This window comes from Mirounga leonina, unplaced genomic scaffold, assembly GCF_011800145.1.
Source record: "Mirounga leonina isolate KUSES-001 unplaced genomic scaffold, KU_Mleo_1.0 Mir_152, whole genome shotgun sequence".
NCBI classification, from domain to species: Eukaryota; Metazoa; Chordata; class Mammalia; order Carnivora; family Phocidae; genus Mirounga; species Mirounga leonina.
Genome location: NW_023270380.1, coordinates 20,393,704 through 20,417,412, shown reverse-complemented (window position 1 = coordinate 20,417,412; position 23,709 = coordinate 20,393,704). Strand labels below are relative to the sequence as shown.

At 38.2% G+C, this 23,709-nt stretch overlaps 1 protein-coding gene across 1 annotated transcript in view; it reads right to left on the bottom strand.

Moving 5' to 3' along the window:
• The window catches only part of DNAH14 (dynein axonemal heavy chain 14), a 357,723-nt gene that overhangs the window by 141,792 nt on the left and 192,222 nt on the right, over positions 1–23,709 (bottom strand). The window contains exons 43-48 of the mRNA XM_035008404.1: positions 22,581–22,670; positions 17,894–18,028; positions 13,980–14,195; positions 9,445–9,538; positions 7,955–8,163; positions 6,763–7,015 (exon numbers count right to left, since the gene is read on the bottom strand). Of these exons, the coding sequence (XP_034864295.1) occupies positions 6,763–7,015; positions 7,955–8,163; positions 9,445–9,538; positions 13,980–14,195; positions 17,894–18,028; positions 22,581–22,670 (997 nt within the window). The remainder of the gene's footprint in view (positions 1–6,762; positions 7,016–7,954; positions 8,164–9,444; positions 9,539–13,979; positions 14,196–17,893; positions 18,029–22,580; positions 22,671–23,709) is intronic.

Here is a 23,709-nt window from a genome sequence, read left to right as displayed (position 1 = left end):
TATTTTAGAAGTTATGTTTGGTTATTTTTTGTATTGTTGAATAAATTTTGTTAGTCTCTCAAAGTGCTCCTGTATTTACATATATGTTATGTAATGTATAAACTTACATATTAAATAAACGGTCCAAATGCTCCACCTGAAAGCCAGGGACCATCAGATGATAACAAAGTGACAACCAAATATAGTCTGTCAACAGGAAAGGCACTTCAAATGCAAAAACACAGGTTAGAAGTGAAATGATGGAACGAAGTATAGCAGATGTTGATAAAAAAGCAGAAGTGGCTTTGTTAATATCAGGCAAAGTAGATATTAGAGAAAGGGTAATTGCCAGAGATAAAGAAATAATTAACCAAGGATTCAATGCACCAAGAAGAGATAAGTCTAAATGTATGCACCTAATAACAGCTTCAACATACACAAAGGGAAAACTTACAGAACTGAAAGGATACAAAGACAAATCACAATTGCAGTTGGAGATTTTAATACTCCTTTTTCATTAACCGATAGAATATGGAGCAAGAAACTCAGAAAAGATAAAGAAAATTTGAGCAAAACTATCAACTAGACTAAGTTGATATTCTTGTTTTCAAGTACACAGGAACATTTACCTAGATAGATAACTTCTGGGCTATCACACAAGTCTCAATAAAAGTAAAGCACTAAAATCATGCAAAGTACATTTTACAACAGGAAAAATTAAACTAGAAGTTAATAACAATAACAAAAGACATCTAGAAAGTCCCTAAATATTTGGAAATAAACTCCTCCACATTCCCAACCATAGGACAAAGAATAAATCACCAAGGAAATTAGAAAATGCTTTATTTAAAATATTTAATAATCTCAATATATGCAGAAAAAACTAAAAAAAAGAAAACACTATCCATGATAAAGAACGTCTGTGAAAGAAACCTATAGCTAAAATGATACTGAAATGGTGAAAAATGAATGATTTCTCCTTCAGATTGGGAGAAAAAATGGTATGTCTGCTCTCAAAACATCTATGAACTTTATATTGGAGGTCCTACCCAGTACAATAAGACAAATACAAGAAATAAAATGCACACTGATTGGAAATACAATACTCATGTCTTTATCAGTATAAAATATCAATTGTATTTCTATGTACCAGCAATAAACAAATGGAAATTAAGATTTTAAAACTTAATTTTGTATTAATTTTGAATTCTTGATTGCCAGTTCAGTAAATTGAACCTTGGTCAAGAGTCCCTGTTCCTTTTATTACCTGGCCCTCACAGGCCCCACTCTAATGGAAGGGGAGCATGAAGATGCCTTAGGTTTCTGGATATCAGTATCAGTCAGACCCTGTGTCCAACAGTTCTAAAAACCGTTGAGTATCCCTCTCTCCCTAGTGTAAGTTACTCAAGTAAATGGCTGCAGTCTCCTTTGGAGAAGGAGCAGTGTAATTATTTTTAGAAATACTTCCCATGATATTGCAGAAGGCCCCAGCCTCCTCTTTATTCAGTGAGTTCTGGGCCTGAAAGCTGGTTTGGGTTTGGAAATGGGCAGGGGGTCCTGACTTACTATTGAGGCAGCTATCCTCCCCTCCTGATCACTCATCTTGGACTTTTGCTCATGATACAAGCTGATGGTACCTAGTTGGTTGCCCATATATTTTGCCCCTAGGGATGCTACATTCTACTAATAACTTATCTTAACATATTACTATCTAATATATTAGATACTATCTTGTATCTCATTATCTACTATCTGATCTAACATCTAATACAATCTAATATCTAATCTAATATCTAATATATAATACAATCTAATATATTAGATACTAATATCTTACTATCTACTAATAACTTATCTTAATAACTCTGACAATCATCTCTGCTTCCCCCACCCTTGCTTGGCTGAATTCTTCTGGTTTCTGGCGGTAAGCGCTACATTAGGCCTTCCAGTGAGACTAGTTCAGTAATGGTCGCCCCTGCTGTCTGCTCTGGTCTCCAGAGCCACCAGCATTGAACCTATTAGTAACACACACTTTGGAGAATTGAGCCTGGGGGGGGGGGGGGTCAGTATTTGGGGTGATGTCTGCTCAGATGCTTCCACCCTGAGTGTCAGGGTTGGTCATTTTCTAAAGTGTGGCCACTCTGATGACCAAGTCCTGGCCTGGAGCTTTCATTTCCCTTCAGCTGAAGGATGTAAAGAATTTCTCTGTATGCTTACCTGGGAGGCCTCCCAAGAGGGGCTGCTAAAGTATCTGTGATTACCGATTTGCTTATTTAACACTTAGTTCTTCTGTCTGTTGTTTATATATTTCCCCTCTCTCTCTCCCTCCCTCCATGTGGCTGTGTAGGTATCATAATCTGGAATATATACCTCTAAATGTTCTGAATAGGTCTTAGTCTTTTAATTGCTTAAGACAATTTTCATGCTAAAATAAAATTTGGGCTGATATTTTAAGTTGACAGCTTGGCTTTCTTTTCATTTACATTATGTACCTTATTTCTACCCCTTATTCCAGCCATTCCATGTCCACCTTTGTAAATAATAGATTGAGATATAATTCATATAATATAGAATTCCCCCTTTAAAAATGCACAGTTCAGTGGCTTTTAGTATAATCAGAGTTGTGCAGACAACACCACTATAATTTTAGAATGTTTTCATCGCTCCAAAAAGAAACTCTACACCCATTAGCAGAACTGTCTATTTCCTCCTTCCCGCCAACCTCTAGCAAGCACAACCTACATAAGATGCACATATTCTGGACACTTCATAGAAATGGATTCATACAGTGTATGCTCTTTGTGACTGGCTTCTTTACCTTAGCATAATGTTCTCAAGGTTCATCCATACTGTGCATGTGTTTCATTTCTTTTTATGGCCCAATAATATTCCTTTACCCATTTAACAGGCTTGTTTCCACTTTTTGGCTATTATGAATAGTGGTGCTATAAACATTTGTGTCCAACTTTTTGCATGGACACATTTCCATTTCTTTTGGGTGTATTTTTTTAGGAGTGGAACTGCTGGGTCAAATAGTAACTATGTTTCATATTAGAGGAACTGCTAAACTGTTTAACCAAAGTGGCAGCTCCATTTGTATCCTTTTGATTTAATGATGATACTTGTAGAGAAAAAGTTACTATTTGTTTGTTTTAAAATTGAATCAGTTTCAAAAAAGAGAGAGAGGGAAGCAACCCATGAAAAACCCTTGACTATAGAGAACAAACTGAGGGCTGATGGAGGGAGGTGAGAGGGGGATGGGCTAGGGGGGGGGGGGAGATTAAGGACGATACCTGTTGTGATGAGCACTGGGTGTGATAAGTGATCAGTCACTCAATTCTACACCTGAAACCAGTATGACATTATATGTTAACTAACTTGAATTTAAATAAAAACTTGAAATAAGAAAAAAGAAACTATAAAACAAACTGAAATCAGTTTCTATCTTTTAAATGAGAGGGAGTTTAACTCATATTATTATAATTATTGTTAAAGTTGGATCAATTTTTTTGTTATTCAAATTTCTTTCTTTTGGTTTCCTTTGCTACCCTCTGTTATAAAGAATATTCCTTTGCATATTTAAAGCTATGGATTTTATTATTTTTAAAAAAGATTTATTTATTTACTTCCAAGGAGAGAGAGAAAACAAACATGAGTGGGGGGTGCAGAGGGAGAGAATCTCCAGCAGACTCCCTGCTGAGCGTGGAGCCTGACTCGGGGCTCAATCCCACGACCCTGAGATTACGACCTGAACTGAAATGAAGAGTCAGATGCCCAACTGACTGAGCCACCGAGGCGTCCCTCTATGGATTTTATTATTACTCTGAGGCTTACTCCTAACACATTAAAATTATACTTATGTTTATTTTTCTCCATCACTTTTTAGACTTTGCTTCTGTTTTTTTCCTCAGACAATGCAGGTAATCATTCTCTCTCAGCTTTCTTTGAACTGCCACTTCCTCCCTTCCTATCCACTTTATGTTGGAACTGTCTAAAATTTTGTTCTGAATTTTATTATTAATACTTCTGAGAAGTGTTCTTTGCTTACTTTGGTTGCATTAAGCTTTACTAAATTATTTCATCACATCTAACTTCAATATCTCATATAATTCTCCTTAATCCATTTCTTGCAGTATTTACTCCTTAAGTGTCTTGTGTTAAACTTTTTCAGGCTTTGCATATCTGAGAATATGTTTAATTAGCTAAATATACAATGCTTTGAAGATAAGACATTTTTTCCTTTAATCAGTACTGCTGTTGAGAAATCTTATGTTACACTGTTCTTATAATCCTTTTGGCTTTTTCTCTCTGGAATTTCTTAGAATCTCCCTTTAATCTTAGATAGTCTTAAATCACAACAAATTGTTTCTTTGCTGAGAAACCGCAGGCCTGAAGCTCAGGTGCCCAGAGCCTGCCTTAGAATGAGGCTAGAGGGCACCTGGGTGGCTCAGTTGGTTAAGCGACTGCCTTCGGCTCAGGTCATGATCCCGGTGTCCTGGGATCAAGTCCCACATCGGGCTCCCAGCTCAGCGGGGAGCCTGCTTCTCCCTCTGACCCTATCCCCTCTCATGCTGTCTCTCTCTCTCAAATAAATAAATAAATAAATAAAAAGAATGAGGCTAGAGTAGGAGAACCCAGAAATCATCCCTGCTCCCACTGTGAGCCTTACACCAAGTAACAACAACAGCCATCTATCTCCAGGGGACGTGGGGGAGCACAGAGACTCTGAAGTCTGTGGCGCGCTGAAGGTAAATATAAGCAACAATAAAGCCAAGTCCTGGTCCAGACAGACTCAATTCTCCCCACCATTAACTCAACAATCTGGCAGAAGAAAAGGTGTAACCATTTCCAGGTATAAACTCAAAACACCTGTCTCTCCTCTTCCTTTCCCCACAATCTCTGGCATTCAATAAAACATTATGAGACACAAAAATAAGCATGAAAAAGAGTCCTGTTGCCAAGATACAAAGCAGTCAATAGAACAGATCCAGACATGGCCCAGGTGTTGGGAATTTAAAACAGCCCTACAATCAAACTGTTAAACATCTGACATAAAATGAACAGAGAGAGAATTTCAGCAGACCACTGAGCACTATAAAAAGAGAGTCAAATGGAAATGCTAGAAATAGAAATCACAATGACAGAGATGAGAATTCTTCCAATGGGCTTATCCAGTGGACTGCATGTGGCAAAGAATCAGTGACTTGGATTATAAATCAACAAAAGTTATTCAAACTGAAATACAAAGAAAGGACAAACAAAAAAATCCCACAAACCAAAAGAACAGAGCATCCTAGAACGGGGGGGGGGGGGGGGGGGGGGAGATGACAAAATATCAATATAATACTTCTAGGTGTGAGTTTTTACTTTCCTAATCTATTTAATAGTCCAGGCTCCTATTCAATCTTAGGTCTTATATTTTCTCAAATTCTAGAACAACTTGGTAATTATTTCTTGAAATATTTCCTCCCTTCTATTTATTTTAAAAAATTTCTTTCTGGAGGTTCTGTTATATGGATGCTAAACTTTCAACTTTTATTCATCTTTCAACTAAATACACACCCTCACACAACATAAACATACACGTACGCATATATTATGTAAATGACTACTTCTAGTTAGTTCTGCTGAAGTGCACACAGGCACAGACGCGGTATTTCCTCTCTCTGGCGCCTCGTGCGCTGTGACCCAGGAGAGCCCTTGAGCTGTGCTGTCATCCAGCTAACCATGTCAGCATTCAACCATTTACTGTGTTCCTTCTCCTAACTCCTCTTGCCTTGTTTCTAGTACTCCCACTTCCCTGGCTTATGCTTCTGATGAATTTAGAACTGTGCATCTGGAGGGGAAGTGGACACTCTTCCAGGCAGGAAAGTTGTGCGCTAACAACTTGTATCCACACTGACACTGCTCTTTCTCAAATGCAGTCTCTTTCTCTTAATCACTTAGACTTTAAGACGCAAAGGGGATTGGCAGTGGGAAGAAATATGCTTGTAGCTGTTCCTTAACCTAGTCAGGCGTCACTGCCAACACGCTATGTTCTTGCAGCCTCTATCTAGCTGGGCTGTGGCGTGCTGACCCGCAAAGGGAAGGCCAATGGTCCGCTCAGAGCCGTGCGAAGGGGAGAGGCCCACGTAAATATTCTCCCAGCCATGGTATCCAGCTCTCTTCTGCTCAGGACTGCTGCTCCCCCAACTGGGACCTTAACCATTTGTCGTCCCAGGGATTTCTCACAATGTCTGTTAGTTTGATGGATCACAAACTGGGTTTTAGAGGCAGAGTTGGGAGCCTGTACTAATTACCCGTCTCGTTGGGAGCCAGACAAGAACCAGTGTCTGAAGGTAGGCGTCCTGAGTCCAGAGACTATGCTACACTGTTTTCTGAATCTTTTGCTCTCACCTCACGCTACTTCCCACGTTTACACCTTTGCATGATTACAGTTTACACCTTGGGTTCTGAACACATCTTCCCCACTATTTCTATCTCTAAGAATCTTTAAAACACATCAAAAGCATTCTTCCCTAATAGAGACCCTCTTAGGATTCCTTATACTCATTTTTCTTGTGACACTTCAACATATGATATCACTTTACCTTATTGATGTGCTCCTTTATAAATGGTTTCTAGTTTGTTCCATGTGCATGTCTGCTGTTGGTCCCAACAGACTAAAAATTCCCAGTGTTCCTTCCTTTGTTTTCTTTTATAAAACTCAATAGAAGGTGATGAATATAATTGGCATTGATGAGCTGGGATAGAAGACCACTAACATAAGGGGGAAAAACTCACATTTTCCAAAGCCTCCATTTTTACCCATGAAGTCAAAGAAAGCATCAAGAATTCTGCACAGAGTTATAACGATCGTTATGCCTTGGACAGGAAATGGCTGATATTTCTGATACTTCTTTATAAACTGTAGTCCATCTGCAACACTATTTTTCATCATGAATTCAAGACAACTCACTCCTGTTTGACTCATAATTTTAGAAGTTTTCAAAAGCCATGACTTCGTATAAGGCTCCCATCCCAAATCAACAGGATCCTAACAATATAAAGCACAAGATAATTTTATGTAAATAAAGAAAAATAGTGTGTCCATCTTCTTTCTTATGGTCTCTTTACTTCACCACTGCCCCCGGCAAAATGTGGTTCAGAATCATCATTCGTTAAAATGCAACTGATCAAAACAGCTTAAAGAATGACCTGTCTCAACCATAAGAGACTTTTCATCATAGGAGACAAACTGAGGGTTGCTGGAGGAGCGGGAGGTTGGGGGACGGGGTAGCTGGGTGATGGGCATGAAGGAGGGCATGTCATGGAATGAGCACGGATGAATCATTGACTCTACCTCTGAAGCCAATAATACATTATATACCAATTACTTGGATTTAAAAAAAAAAAAAAGAATGACCCGTCTCTGAAACGATGTGTGGTTTGTGAGCAGTCTTACAAGACTAGAAACAACTGGGGGATTGCGCGGAGCGGGGAGAGCTGAGGTCCTGCCTCCGTGGTGACGGGAAAGGCAGCATGTAGCTTCGCCACGGTGAGCTAAACGAGTCAGAACACAGGGCTAGTCATGGCTGGTAATTAATGTCCTGGAGAGAAGAAACTTAGTCTTTGTGTCTTCCATCCCCCGCACCAGGGTACTGGGTTCCGCAAGGCCTGAGGGTCAGAGAGCACGAGCGAAAAGGCTTTGGGGCAGTCATTTCTCTCCTGGAGAAATAACCCATGCCCACAGCCTGGCCTGCCTAGCGAGGGCCGCACTCGTTTGCCGCTGTGGGGAACACGGACCCTGCAGGTACGGAGCAGTCGGAATTACGCTCATACTCACTTCTGGGTTAGGAGGCTTCAGGGGACACAAAACTGAACCACTGCGATCACCCTGCTGAGTCCAGGGGCAATGATAGAACAATCATCAGAAATGCTGTAGATAATGACTAACAATACACTTTCTTTAAGAAATGTGTTTTTGGAAACTTACCATATAGACCATTGCGCATCGGCTGATAGTAGCAGGACTGGCTTGAGAGAGACAGTCCACTTCAAAAATCACTCGTATTTTATTAGTTAAAGCAATTCTCTCACTGTTTGCCAGGCATAATGTTCTGGTATCATCCAGCACAGAGTTTAGATTTTCTACCCAGAACGTATCCACCGGACCATCTAAAATAATCCACTGCCAATCATAGTCTGCAGAGAAAGATATTTTTAAGGTAACTGAGAATAATCTCAGTCTTCTTTTATTACAATCTTGCAAATTTTCTATTTCGTTTGGAAAATGATATCCTAGAAAACACTAGACCGAATATGTTTATATGCAGTCTCTAATATTTAATAAATAAAAATAACTATCCACAGTATATAGTTAGTAATTCTTGAAACATTGTTTCAATATTCTTAGATTACTGCATTGTATAATCAGCCCTTAGATTCTGGATAAGAGAAGATCCACGGATTTCTCTTTTCCATAATAATGCGGTTTGTGAGTTTCCCCTTCCACCTGGACACTGTGCGGATGTGCCGCCTCTGGGAAATAGGAAAGGGAAGCAGACGCCCTTCAAGGAAAGACTCAAAAAGATTTCAGGTAGCTCACACTGTGACCCCACTGATTCCTCTTTCAATTGCTACAGGCACCGCCCTGGCTCCACAGTTCTAGAAAACCCACTGGTCAAGCTAGGGGAGGAACGTGTGGGTCACTGTGGACGTAGAAAATAGTGAGCCACCTGAAGGACATGAGAGCCCAGCAGAAGAGGGAGGACAGCCAGGATGTGGATGGTCGGACTGGCTGACATAGGTGCCTCGGGGCCTGTCTTCAAACCCTGGAAGGGAGCTTGCTGTGCTCAAGGACTATGCTCCCGAACCTGAACCCCAAGAAGGGACACACAACAATGGAGGACTTCTGGAAGCCTCTTTCAGCACGAATGTGTGGCTAGAGGGTCACCATGGGGCCGTGAAAGCACCGGTGGGGGTGGGGATGGGGCTCCAACAGCACCCTGCCCCCTCCTCTGGAGCAGAACCCCCCACCCCCGCCCCGCACAGGCTCTCCATCCCCCGCACACACACAGCAGGTGTGCAACTGTTTTTAGAGGAGAATGCTTGGGTTGTAGTACTTGGCCTGGAAATACGCACACTGTCTCGAGTCCCACTTCAGAGGCGACATTAGTTAGGTTTCCACACAATGTCACTTCTAACTTGAATATCTACTTGGTTCTTGGGAGATATTAATGTTGCTTTAGAAACTGAAAGGGTTATATGAGATCTACCACTTCTATAACAGAATTGTAGATGAACATACCATAGTATGTGGTAACAGTCCCCAAATTCTAAATAAACAAATTCAGAAAAAATACACAGGAAAAGAACAAAATATCATTAATCAAAATGTTTTTAAAGATATTAATAGAGCTCATTTGGTTCAGTTTGTCTTCTCAGTTAATCAATCACTTTATTGAATCTAATAATAACACTTACCCTGACTTTCTGGAATGTTAACATCTTTCCCCTCCTCCTTCTCAAACATATTAACATCAGTATCTGCTGCATCAGAGAAATCAAGTTTGAAAACCTAAAATATGTAATCAATAATGTTAATTTGATCACGCTTTCCAAGTCCAATGGACTATATGTCAATATGCTCTCTTGAGTATAAAAACGGGAAAGTCTTAATTATCTGGCGGACTTTATTATTTATCTCCTCAACAGGGTTGAGTCCCATATAATCAGCTGGTTAGCACTGGTTTTCTTTGCCCCCAAGAGTAGGGGAAGCCGACCAAACACTAGAGCAATGCTTTGGGCACAGAGTGGGCTCCACAGAGAGACCTCACACAGGAGTGAGCACCACGCTTTGGCCCAGGCCTTGCAACTCAGCAGATGGTAGCCAGCCACTTCCAATACTCAAGGCTCATCAGGGACAAGGCTATTTCCCATGATTATTTCTATTGCAAAAGTCTGCACTTCTCAGCCTGTACCTAAGTCATTATGTTCTACTGCATTTCTTTCTCTAGATTCTTTTTTTAAATGTGGGATTATGGGTCAAATGTTCTCTGGATTTTAGTCTTTAATAAATTCTACTGGATTTCTTTTTGAAAGTTTGTGACAATAATACTCCCACCAATAAGATGTAGGAATGTTTGTTTCTCCACATCTTTCATTCACACCAAATGTTTCAGCTATTGACATTCTTATGTTGTGAAAACCTGATGAGAAAAAATGTGACGCCTATCATTGTTACAATTTTTATTTTTTGACTGATACTTAGGCTGAGCATTTTTCATATGTCGACAATTTTCATGTGTTCTATCAACGTCCTATTCATAGCCTTCCTCATCTCCCGAGCTGTTCCATCCTTTCTTATTCGCGCCTATTTCTTACAGCACCTCATCTACAGCAGGGACACTAACTCCTATAAGATGCTGTAAATATTTTCTTCCAGACTTTGGTTTGCTTTAACAAGAAGCTGTTTGTTGCAACTATTGAAAAAAACATTTTCTTATACTACAGTCAAATAATTTTACCTTCTGTTTAAGATTTTTGGGTTTTCCCAGTTTTAGTTAAGGTCTTCCTAATTCTAAAACTATGTCCCTAAATATTATTATGTTTTTATAATTTCATTTTTATATTTAGTTGGTTATTTCATCTGGAACTTTTTAACCTCCTTCCTTCCTTTCCTTTCTTTTTTAAATTTATTTGACAGAGAGAGAGAAAGAGTGAGCAAGAGCAGGGAGAAGGAGCAGAGGGAGAGGGAGAAGCAAACTCCCCGCTGAGCAGGGACGCCGATGCAGGGGCTCGATCCCAGGACCCTGAGATCATGACCTGAGCTGAAGGCAGACGCTTAACCAACTGAGCCACCCAGGTGCTCCTAGAATTTTATTTCTGGGTAGGGAATGAGGTAAGGGTCTTTCTATGTTTTCACATCAGAAAATAGCAAACTATATAAACAGTGAATTCAGTAAGAAATGCTTTTCCTGCTGATTAGAAATATTACTTCAGTAGCATACTAAATTCCTATATATATCTGAATGTTTCTGGACTCCATCTGGTTCCATTTCTGTGTGAGTACGTTCCGGGGTTTTTATTCAGGTTTTTTTTTTTTATTAAAATGTTCTATTTATTTATTCATGAGAGTCAGAGAGAGAGAGAGAGAGAGAGAGGCAGAGGGAGAAGCAGGCTCCCCGCCTAGCAGGGAGCCCGATGCGGGACTCGATCCCAGGACCCTGGGATCATGACCTGAGCCGAAGGCAGACGCTTAACCATCTGAGCCACCCAGGCGCCCCTTTATTCAGGTTTTGAAAAGTACTATCTTTTTTTTCCTTTTCCTGAAATATACTCAAAACTCAACATTACATTAGTCTCAGGTATGCAATATAATGAATTCAATATTTGTATAGATTGTGAAATGATCACCACAGTAAGTCTAGTTAACATCCGTCACCACACATAGGTAAATATTTTTTTCTTGTGGTGAGAACTCTGAAGACCCACTTTCTTACCAACGTTTGAATATACAATACAGTATTTAAAAAAAAATTTTTTTTTTAAAGATTTTATGTATTTATTTGCGAGAGAGACAATGAGAGACAGAGAGCATGAGAGGGAGGGGGGTCAGAGGGAGAAGCAGACTCCCTGCCGAGCAGGGAGCCCGATGTGGGACTCGATCCCGGGACTCCAGGATCATGACCTGAGCCGAAGGCAGTCGCTTAACCAACTGAGCCACCCAGGCGCCCCACAATACAGTATTATTAGCTACGGTCACTGTATTATATTGTACCTCACTGTTTTGATTACAGTATGGATTTGTTCTAAAATTAATATAAAACATTTTAGAAATACAAAAGCACTACGGTTTTCTTCCCAGATTTTTTTTTGAACTCTTGGAACATTTATACTTCCTAATGAACTTTAAAGCCATTTAATTTGATTTTTTTAAAGAGGGACTTTGCTTGGAAAGGCATTATATCTATATATAATTTGGTATAGATTGGCATTTTTAGGATGGAAGTCTTTCCATACAGGAATACAGTATCTCTTTCATTTATTCAATTTTTGCCAACTGTATAGGTATTCCTGCCTCCCTCCCTGCTACCCCCCCCATGACAAGTTCCTTTCTTTTACATTTATTCCAATATATTTTTTACAGATTTTTGCCACTGTTAGCAGAATTTTTCTTATTTCCATTTCTAACTGGTGACAGTTAGTATAAAGAATTTAATTACGGCCACTTTACTATATTCCTTCTCTATCAATTACTGAGAAAGATTCAATAAAATCTCACGCTAAATGTGATTTATCAATTTCTCTACAAAATTCTGTTGTTTTCTCTACACATTTTTACATTACATCATAGGCACATAATAGTTCAGAACTGCACCAATAGTTCAGTGTGCACCAATAGGACACTGTTGTACCCCAATTTTATAATAATTCTTGACATCTGGCAGATCCAGATTCTTCCCCTTGTTTTTTTAATTCAGGAATATCAGGGACCTTGGTTCTTCTATACACATTTTAGAATCAGTTTGTCAAGGTCTTAAAAACTACTTTAGCTTTCTATTTCAAAACTTAATGCAAAGCTCCAGTAATCAAACGTGGCATTTGCATAAGGGTAGACAAAGATGAATGGAACAGAATTGAGAGTCTAGAAATAAATACCTACATTTATGGATCAGTTGATTTTGACAAGTGTGACAAGCATGACAAGACAATTCAACGTGGGAAAGAACAGGCTTTTCAACAAATAGTTCTGGAACAACTGGATATTCAGATGCAAAAGAATGAATTGGGATCCCTTCCTTATACTGAACACAAAAATCAACCCAAAATAGACCAAAGACCTAAATATAAAAGTGAGAACTATAAAACTCTTACAATAAAGCATAGAAGAAAGTCTTTTGACCTTGAATTATACAAAGCTTTCTTCAGATATGAAGAAACAAGTGACAAAGGAAAAAATAGATTGAACTTCATCAAGGTTAAAAACTTTAATGTTTCAAAGGATACCATCAAGAAAATAAAGACAACCCACAAAATGAAAGAAAGTGTTTGTAAATCATAGTCTCTGATAAGGGACTTGTATCTAGGAAAAAAAAATACATATGGATTGGAAGACTTAATATTTTTTTTTCATTTTAATTCCAGTGTAGTTAACATACAGTGTTATATTAGTTTCAGGTGTACAATATAGTGGTCCAACAATTCTATACATTACTCATATGTGGAATTTAAGAAACAAAACAAATGAGCCAAAGGGGGAAAAAAGAGAGAGAGAGAAAGAGAATCAAGCCAAGAAATGACTCTTACCTCTAGAGAACACACTGATGGTCACCAGAGGGGAGGTGGGTGGGGGGATGGAGAAAATAGGGAAAGGGGACTAAGGAGGGCACCTGTCGTGATGAGCACCAGGTGAGGTATGGAACTGCTGAATCACTATATTGTACACCTGAAACTAATATTACACTCTATGTTAACTAATCGGAATTTAAATAAAAACTTAAAAAAAAATCTTTGCTTATCTGGTTGGTTGTAAACGCCATTCTTCTGTTAATATATTTTGGCTAATGAAATTTACTAGTATTTTCTACTTATGACTAATGAGAATACAACATCCAAATTTTTGTTTGCGATTTATGTTGATTTTGTGATGAATTTTGTATCAAAAACTTTTTCACCTTTCCAGTGAAGTATTTCCATACCTCATTCATTTATAAGGTATACCGGTGGTGACAGAATCACTAGATCATCCTCCGCTTACACTTAACCCACTCTGTGTTACTTTAAAAGCCAGTATCTTTCATTTTATTTTATTGTTTACCAAGCATTTTAAAGCACAGTGTCATATTTTCTGTTTTTTTAATAGCTTCTAATTTTTCTCCTTTTTTTAAAACTGATCATAATAATTTTTAAATTTACTTTAATACTGGTAAGCATCTAATAGTGCTTAAATATCAATCTTTAAACAATGAAGTAATCCACAATAATCAAATAAAAATAATCCTTCCATATTAACTTACATTAGATGCATCTGAGATTCTTGATTTCAGTCCGAAATCGCTGTCTTTCTTTGAGTTCCTTGCAGTGTTAAAATATACATAATTTCGAACTGCTGTTGATAATAATCCATCAGTCCATTCCATAGTATTAGGATCCAGTTGTCCATACAGTTCACCAACAGTGATACACTTTGGATTTAAAACACAAATATCTACTTTTCCTTTTCTTCCTGGAATCTGAAAAAAATCCAGTGTGGTTTCTTAAAGGCATTAACTATAGTACAATTATTTAAATTTTTGCACTGTTAACACCAAAGAGTTTTAGGAGAGTTCTTTCCCTCCAAAGAAAGAGACCCTAATAATCTCTGATCATCAATTAATGATCTAGCAATTTGGTATCTATTTGAAGAAAACAAAAACACTAATTTGAAAAGTTACATGCACCCCTATGTTCATTTCAATATTATTTACAATGACCAAAATGTAAAGCAATTGGTCCACTGATGGATGAATGGATAAAGAAGATGTGGTATGTATACATACACATGCACACACACACACACACGTGTATATATATGATGGAATCCTACTCATCATTAAAAAAAGAATGAAATCTTTCCATTTGTAACAACACGGAAAAAATAGATTGAACTTGATCATCAAGGTTAAAAACTTTTGTGTTTCAAAGGATACCATCAAGAAAATAAAGACAACCCACAAAATGAAAGAAAGTGTTTGTAAATCATAGTCTCTGATAAGGGACTTGTATCTAGAAAAAATATATATATATACATATATGGATTGGAAGATTGTTGTTTTTTTTTTTTATTTTAATTCCAGTGTAGTTAACGTATAGTGTTATATTAGTTTCAGGGGTACAATATAGTGATTCAACAATTCTATATAATACTCATATGTGGAATTTAAGAAACAAAACAAATGAGAAAAGGGGAAAAAAGAGAAAGAGACAAGCCAAGAATAATCTTAGGATTATGCTCAGGAAATGAGTCAGAGAGAGAAAGACAAATACCACCTGATTTCACTTATATGTGGAATCTAAAAGACAAAACAAACCCAAAACTCATAGATACAGAGAGTATGTTGGTGTTCCCAGAGGGGAAAGGTATTGGGAGGGGAACCAAAATAGGTGAAAGGAATCAAGAAGTACAAAATTCCAGCTATATAATAAATAAGTCATGGGGCTGCAATGCACAGCATGGGGAATATAGTCAACAATACTATATTAATTCTGTACAGTGACGTGGTAACTAGACTAGTGGTGATCATTTCACAATATATATAAATGTCAAATAACTATGTTGTACACCTGAAACAATATTATACTTATGTCAATTATACCTAAATAAAAAAGGAAATAAGTATTAAATAAAGACACAAATAAATAGTAACAGAAATAAAGTATGGACATTACTAGTGCCTTGCAGAAATTAAAAGGATTATAAGAAAACACTATGAATGACTGTACGCCAAATTATGTAATCTACAGGATACGTATAAATTCCTAGAAATAACAAAAATTATGAAAACTGACTCAAGAAGAAATAGAAAATCTCAACAGATCTGTAACAAGCAGAGAGACTGAATCAGTAATTAAAATCTCCAAGAAAGAAAGTCCAAAATCAGATAATAGATGAGTTTTACCAAACATCTGAAAATGAATTAACACCAACCTGACTCAAATTCTTGCAAAAAATAGAAAAGGAGGGAATACTTCCTAACACATTCTATGAGGCTAGAATTATCCTGATACCAAATCCACTCAAAAACACCCTAAGAAAACGACACACCTGTGTCCTCTATGAATAGAGATGCAAAAACCCTCAAGAAAGTGCTAGCAAACTGACTGAAGCAGCACAATGATTGACCATGACCAGATGAGCTTTGTCTTAGCAATGGAGGGTAGGTTCAACAAAAGAAAATCAATCATACTAACACAACAAAAGAAACAAACTGCATGATCACATAAAGAGAGGCAGAAAAAACATCTGATAAAATTTCACACCCTTTCATGATAAAAACACTCAACAAACTAGAAAGGAACTTCCTTACTATAATCAGGGGTATTTATGAAAAACCCACAGATGATATCATACTCGATGGTGAAAGGCTGAAAGCTTTCTCCCTAAAATCAGGCACAAGGCAAGAATTCCCATTTTCACCACTGCTATAAACACTGTACTGAAAGTCCTAGCCTGGTAATTAGGTGAGAAATAAAATAAAAAGCATCCAAATTGCAAAGAGAGAGTAAAAGTATCTCTATTTAAATACGACATGATTCTATTTTTGAAAATCCCAAAGAATCTACAAAACAACTACTAGAGCTAATATATGAACCAGCATATTTGTAGGATACAAGATCAACACACAAAAATCAGTTCATTTCCATATAGCAGCAATGAACACACTTCAGCAACAACAAAAATTAAGAAATTCCAAGTCCATTATAATAGCATCCAAAGAATAAAATGCTTTGGAATAAATTTAATCAAGAAGGAGAAAGACATATATTGAGAACTACAGAAAACAAATTTTCTTGCTTACTGAAAGAACGAACTAAAAATGGAAAGAAACTGCACACTAGCTGAAAAAAAAATCTGCAGAACTGAAAAGCTGACTTTCTAAAGCTTTCAGAATAGACTGCTGAGTCTTTAAATAAGATAACTGAAGTACACATTATTTATTGGAATCTAACCTTATATGGAATAAAAATACCATCTGATTTCACTCATATGTGGAATTTAAGAAACAAAACAGATGAACATATGGGAAGGGGGGAAAGAGAGGGAAACAAACCATAAGAGATTCTTAATGAGGGAGAACAGACTGAGGGCTGATGGTGGGAGGGGTGTGGGGGATGGACTAGATGGGGGATGGGAATTAAGGACGGCACTTGTCATGATGAGCACTGGATGTTATACATAAGTGATAAATCACTGAATTCTACTCCTGAAAGCATTATTACACTATTAACTAGAATTTAAATAAAAATGTGAAAAAAATAAAATAAAAATGTCATTTAAAAAAAAATATATACATATCATGAAAAATTGGGAGTTATTCTAGGAATTCAAGGACAATTTAACATTAGCAAATCTATCAACATACCTTATTAACCAATTAAAATATAAAAAATAGATTCTGAAAAGTTATTTCATAAATTCCAAAAGTCAAAACCAAAGTATAATGAGAACGGAAGAAAATTCCCAATGTATGAAAGAACATTTATCATACACAAAAAGCAAATACAGTATTATTATTTTTATTATTATTATTATTATTAAAGATTTTATTTATTTATTTGACAGAGAGACACAGCAAGAGAGGGAACACAAGCAGGGGGAGGGGGAGAGGGAGAGGGAGAAGCCGACTCCCTGCTGAGCAGGGAGCCTGATGTCGGGCTTAATCCTAGGATCCTGGGATCCCACGACTTGAGCCAAAAGCAGACGCTTAACTGACTGAGCCACCCAGGCGCCCCGCAAATACCATATTAAATGTAGTAATATTAACTGCATTTCAGATAAAGTAAGGAACAAGATATTATTACAGTTAACACTGTCTTGGAGGGTTAATCAATACAATAATATAAATTACATAAATATTACAAGAGACAAAATTACATTCATTCGAAGACGATTCAATTGATCACCTATAAAAACAATTACAATTTAACGTTACCAGTCCATGAAGATGACTAAATACAAAATATATAATCCAATAAATTTATTTCACACTCGTAATTACTAGTTTGAGATTCAAAAAAAAAAAAAAAATCCCACTTACTACAATGATTCCTAACTACAAAATTCCTAGCAATAAATTTAACAAGACTATACTTATGTAAATAGGACATAAAATGTTACTGAAGTATAAAGTAAGATCTGAAGAAATAGGGAAACATACTACTTAGTGTTTACCTGTGAAATAGATTCCCTTTCTTTACTTGATAGGAAGTCTTCAACTGGTGATAGTGTTAATGCTCTTTCTAAAACTCTTCTGACTGTTGTCTTTCCTCCACATGTTGGACCTACTAACATCACACCAACACAAGCCTAAAACAAAAGTGCAGATTTATGATTTAATTTTGGTTCACTGATGGATAACCTAGGCTGAAATCTGAAGGTAATACATCTCTGTATTCACAAACCCTTCCTTCAAATCACTGTTTAATCTATTATAATCTGGGTTCTGTTTTCATTGGCTAGATTAATGTCAAAATAAACAGAAATCTCCTAATTTTAAAATTCAAATGATAACTTTAAATTCTTGATATTTGACAGTTTATCTTTTTCTATATCTCCTTTATTTCTGTACTTTTCTCTAAGATTGGCTTCTGTAATATGATTTATCTCAGCTTTCCTCTTCTCTAGACTTTTCTTTCTTTTGAGTTTTGAATGTCATTTCCATGTTAGTCTTCCCTAATTCATCCTTCTCTCTCTCTCTTCTCTCTACATTGGCCCTACCAATCTCATCAACTTGAATATCTTTAACTACAACCTAAGTGGTAATGACTTCCTAATGCATTTATTTTTTCCAGTCTTTGGTTCTATGTGCCTGAGTGACATTTCAGTGCTCTACTAGATACTTCCATCTGGATGTCTCACATGATTTTCAGAGTCAACATAATCTAATCTACACCTTCTTTTCCCACTTGTTGCTTCTCTTATTTCCTGATCTAGTTAATAAAAACACTAAGTACCCATTGTCCAAAGTTCCTCATCTCTTATAAAATTTGCTTGATCCTATCTTCTTCTGCCCAACCCAATCACAATTGGTGTTACCGAGTATATGTCTGCATCTCCCTAAAATTCAAATGTTGAGGCTGACACCCAACGGGATACTATTGGAGGTGAGGCCTTTGATAGGTAATTAGGTTTAGATGAGGCCAAGAGGGTGGGCCTGTGATGGGATTAGTGTCCTTACAAGAGGGAGAGGGACCAGAGTTCAACATCTCTCCACCATGTGAGATCTCACACAGTGAGAAGGTGACCATCTGCAAGCCAGGAAGAGCGCTCTTACCAGAAACCAAATCTGCTAGCACTTTGATCTTAAACTTCCCAGCCTCCAGAACTGTGAGAAATAAATGTCTGTTGTTTAAGCCACCCCATCTATGGTATTTTGTTATGTCAGCCCAAATGGCCTAAGCCAAGGAGGTCAGATGCTAAAGCTCTTAAAAGTGTCCGTCACCATCTCTTGTAGACTATTGTAATAGCATTAAAGAAATGATTATCTTTAGTAATGTATCAAATAAATACATTAAAATTCAAATATGGATAAAAAGCTAAAATAGTTTTCACTTCCATTCTAATCTCTTTATCCTCATGTAGGTTTGTGGTTCTCTGGTCTATCACTGGCAAGGTGAGAAGGGGTCTAGAAGCCTTGCATGACAAATGGAATTAGATGTTCAAGAACGCAGCTAACTGGCCACACTGGTGTCCTGGCTTTACATGAAAGAGGGGCAGCTGTCCCTCTGGGAGCAACCTTACCCCCTACTTCCCCTCCTGGAGCACAGCTGCTGGCTCAGTGAAGCCCTTGATTTACAAAGATCCCGTCAATGCCTTGGTCTGGTTTACTGGTGGCTCAGCCTAGCTGAGACCTGAAGACTCCCGCTGTTCCTCCTCAGAGCCAGCTATGAAGACCCAAGAGCAGACGTGTCAGGTCTGCTTATGGTGAGAACTCTGTGGCTTGGGCAGTGGCCTAGCTATTTGGTCTGCCCCTTGGGAAATTACAGACTACAAGATTAAAGATAATCCTCTCTGGGGTTGTGAACTGTGGAAACAAATCGGGGCTGCTAAGCAAACTACCAGAGTTACTCGTGGGCCCAAGACGAGGACCCAGAATCAAGCTGCTGATCAAGCCTGCCCTTCCCAGACTATCATGATCGTTGTATGGACACATGTCACACTGGATGTGGCAACGTGTTCTCCGTCACAGAACTCAAAAAGGACTGTGTTTGTGACACAGGAAGTACTGCTGCGCTCCAGACTCCAGTTTCACGGTGGGAAAAGTCGCACTGCCTGGGGCACGAATGACTCCCACATACTCCTGGCAGGTCCTACATCAGTTCTGTGCTCCCCTCTCCTGGGGCTATTGGTGGTGACTCACTGACACTAACTATTTCAAGCTATGGGACTGCTGTTTTGGTCCAATCAGCTAACTCTAGCCACACCATTATGTTTCTTGAGATGAAATTTGTGTCATTTGGATTTCTGGACCATCTGCAGTCTGACAATGGTATACCTTTTATTGCAAGAGTCTCTTAACCATGAGCTGATGGTCAAGATATTTTATGGGCCTTCTCCGTTCCCTACCACCCATACGCATCTGTTATTGAGCATTGGAACAGCCTTCTCAAAGACTGACTCCAAAGATTTCTGACTCCATCCCCCCTCCCTTCTCTTTGTCCACACACCTTACCAGGGAGGGTTGGTCATTGAATGTGGACATCCCTAGAAGGGGATCATTTCCTTTCATCTGCTTCCTGGGTAATTATCACATAAAAGAGATGGGGGATTACAGAGATCTATTTTGAGAATTTGGGATTCATCCTAACCATTCCTGAGCATGGTGCTTCTTTCTGTTCCCTAATGACAACCCCAAGCCACCCTGATTGTACACATTCCAAAATGGGGCCCAGAGGGTTCACATTTAATTCTGGTTCAACTGCCTGGATTCTCTTGGATTGACCTGGTCTTAGGCCATAAGGGTAGTGAATGGGGATGTAAGGATAATTGCTGAACTGGGGCATACCAATTTTGTGGCAATGCAAGCACAGCAAAACCCCAGACACTTAGGGGGGACATGCCTCGGACCATGGAGTAGGGGGGGACGGATGACTATTGAAGATAGTCTCCTCCAAGAATTAAATCTTGGGGACACGGCTACTGCTGTTGCTGAGTGATAAATGGTCCTTTCTGACCCAGGAGTCTGGTGCTTTCTACCGCCGTGAAGCTATGCCAGGCTAACTTGTTAAATCCACCCGATATATTCATGAAGGGAAAAATGTGATATCATAAAATGAAAATTCTCACCACCAGCTATTCATTCAATTCTATCCCAATAAAAATCCAAATAGGATTTTTTAATTTTAATTTTAATTTTTATTATTTTACTGGCAGTCAATCAAATGATTATCGAAGAATCGGGAAAATAACAAAGAGGGAGGATTACGGCAGGGCTCAGGACAAGACAGGCACCCTGACCTTGGCGTGTTAGATAGATTAAGCTGGAGGAGTCTTTTCCCACGGCAGAAGCAGGAAGCTCACTCTGACCTCCCCCATCTCACCTTTCTTCCCTGAAACAGGTCATAAAAGTCCCACGTGAAAAGTGCCCTCCTTGTATCCGAAGGACAGAAACATCCTTATGGGGAATGTGGGGCTGACAGGCTGTATGAGCAAACCTGGTTCGTCTGCCCGTATCTTCCTAGTTACTTCTTCACACCTACTACCCCCCCAGCCCAAACCCCTCTGCCCTGCCAACTCTGCACAAAGTCATTGTTTCTTTATTTAAAAGGTAAAAAGCCTCCAGTTCTGGTCACTTCTTTGGGTCTCTCTATTCTCTTGTGAAGGCTCCCTTGTAAAAAAATATCAATTACAGTAAAATGTGCGTGTTTTCTCCTGCTAATCTGTCTTTGTCAATTTGATTTTCAGACTTAGCCAGGAACCCTAAGAGGGTCAGGGAGAGCTTTCTTTTTTTCTCTTACAATTGGTACTACCAGATATGGAGACCTATTGTAAAGCTATGGCAATTAAGACTGGTGTTGTCATAAGATAAAGACCAAAATAATAAAATATGGAAGAAATCAACAAAGAAAAATTTAGATCAGAAACATGGTATGTGAGAGAAATAGCAAATCAGTGGGGAAAAGTCTTGGGAAAACTGGTTATCCATCTGAGGAAAAATAGATCCATATTTGGCATCTTAAAGAAAAATTCCAGACAATTTAAAAGTAGGAAATGCAAATACAAAAAAATTTTAGAAAAAAAATCATAGAAAATATCTTTATGAAATACGATAGAAAAGATTTCTAAAAATTCACAAAAACACAAACCATAAAAACAAGATCAATGGACTTCAATGCATTAACAATGTCTCCTGCACCACTGAACACTAGGAACATTTCTGAAAACCTAAGACTTAGAGAATTTACCTGTAATGCATATAAACAATAAGGAGATAGGATATTAAAATGCATAATGAAAAGTCTACACACACTTGGTAAGAAAGACAAAAAACCCAAATGATAAATGAGTACGTTACATAATCTGGCAATTTGTAGGAAACTCAAATGGCAAAGAAATAGATATGAGAATGTACAATTTTACTAATAATCAGGGAAATGCACCGTCTTTTCCAAAGGTTCATTCATGGGGACAGAAAATTCAAAGAAGGTATAGCTATGTGAGGCAGAACATTTATACCATATGTGTAGGGTTTTTTAGAATCATGTGGTAAGGGGACAAAGGAGAAGAAGATTAATCTGTTCAAAGTTAAGTGAGGGTAAATAACCGAGTCAATCACTTCATTGTTATCCTAGTTTTCTCCTTGATCAGAACTATTAAAATTCAGGAGCAAAGAGCTGCTAACATGCCATTCCACACTTACCTGAAGTTGATTATAAAACTGTATGATTTTCTTTTTCTGAGCTGGCCATTGTTGTAAGCCCAACTGTTGCGTTGCAATAAATATTGCTTTCTAAAGAAAATAAATACATTAATTTAAAGTGCATTGCAAATTAAACCCTTAATACATAATCCTACAAAATCTCTCTTAACGATGTACCGAATACTGCACTTTAAGACAGTAGTTCTTAATTTCACCAACCTATTACTTACCCCCAAAATATAATACACACAATATGTTATGTTCACAGATCCATGGTAGCAAACTTATAGACCCTCCCCCAGTTTAAGAATTCATTCTTAGGGCGCCTGGGAGGCTTAGTCGGTTGAGCATTCATTCAACTCTTGATTTCAGCTCAGGTCCTGATCTCAGGGTCCTGGGATTAAGCCCCGCCTCCCTCAGTAAGGAGTCAGTTTGAGATTCTCTCTCTCCCTTTCCCTCTGGCCCTCCCCCAGCTCATGCTCTCTCTCTAAATAAATAAATGTTTAAAAAAATTCATTCTTTAAGATGTATTTAAGAATTGCTACCATAGTACCATTGTCTATTTATCATACACTAAAAGAAAATTTAAAAGAGTCTATATCTTTGTGTAATTCCAATCACATTAAGGTAGTTTTTCAGCTTTGTAACAATTATTTTAATGTTTCACTGTTAAGAATATTCTAGGATAGGGCGCCTGGGTGGCTCAGTTGGTTAAGCGACTGCCTTTGGCTCAGGTCATGATCCTGGAGTCCCGGGATCGAGTCCCATATCGGGCTCCTTGCTCAGCAGGGGGTCTGCTTCTCCCTCTGACCCTCCCCCCTCTCATGTGCTCTCTCTCTCTCATTCTCTCTCTCAAATAAATAAATAAAATCTTTAAAAAAAAATATTCTAGGATAGTAAGTATAATTTGTAAGATTGAGGACTTGACATGGTTAGACATTCAAACATCCAGTAAGTGGCTGCAGCTTGGAAATATTCTTAATATTTTAATGCAGGAATTATAAGGGCAGCCCCATTTCCTTCTAAAGTGGGGTTTAGGGGTGCCTGGGAGGCTCAGTGGGTGAAATGTCTGCCTTCAGCTCAGGTCATGATCCCAGTGTCCTGGGATCGAGTCCCGCGTTGGGCTCCC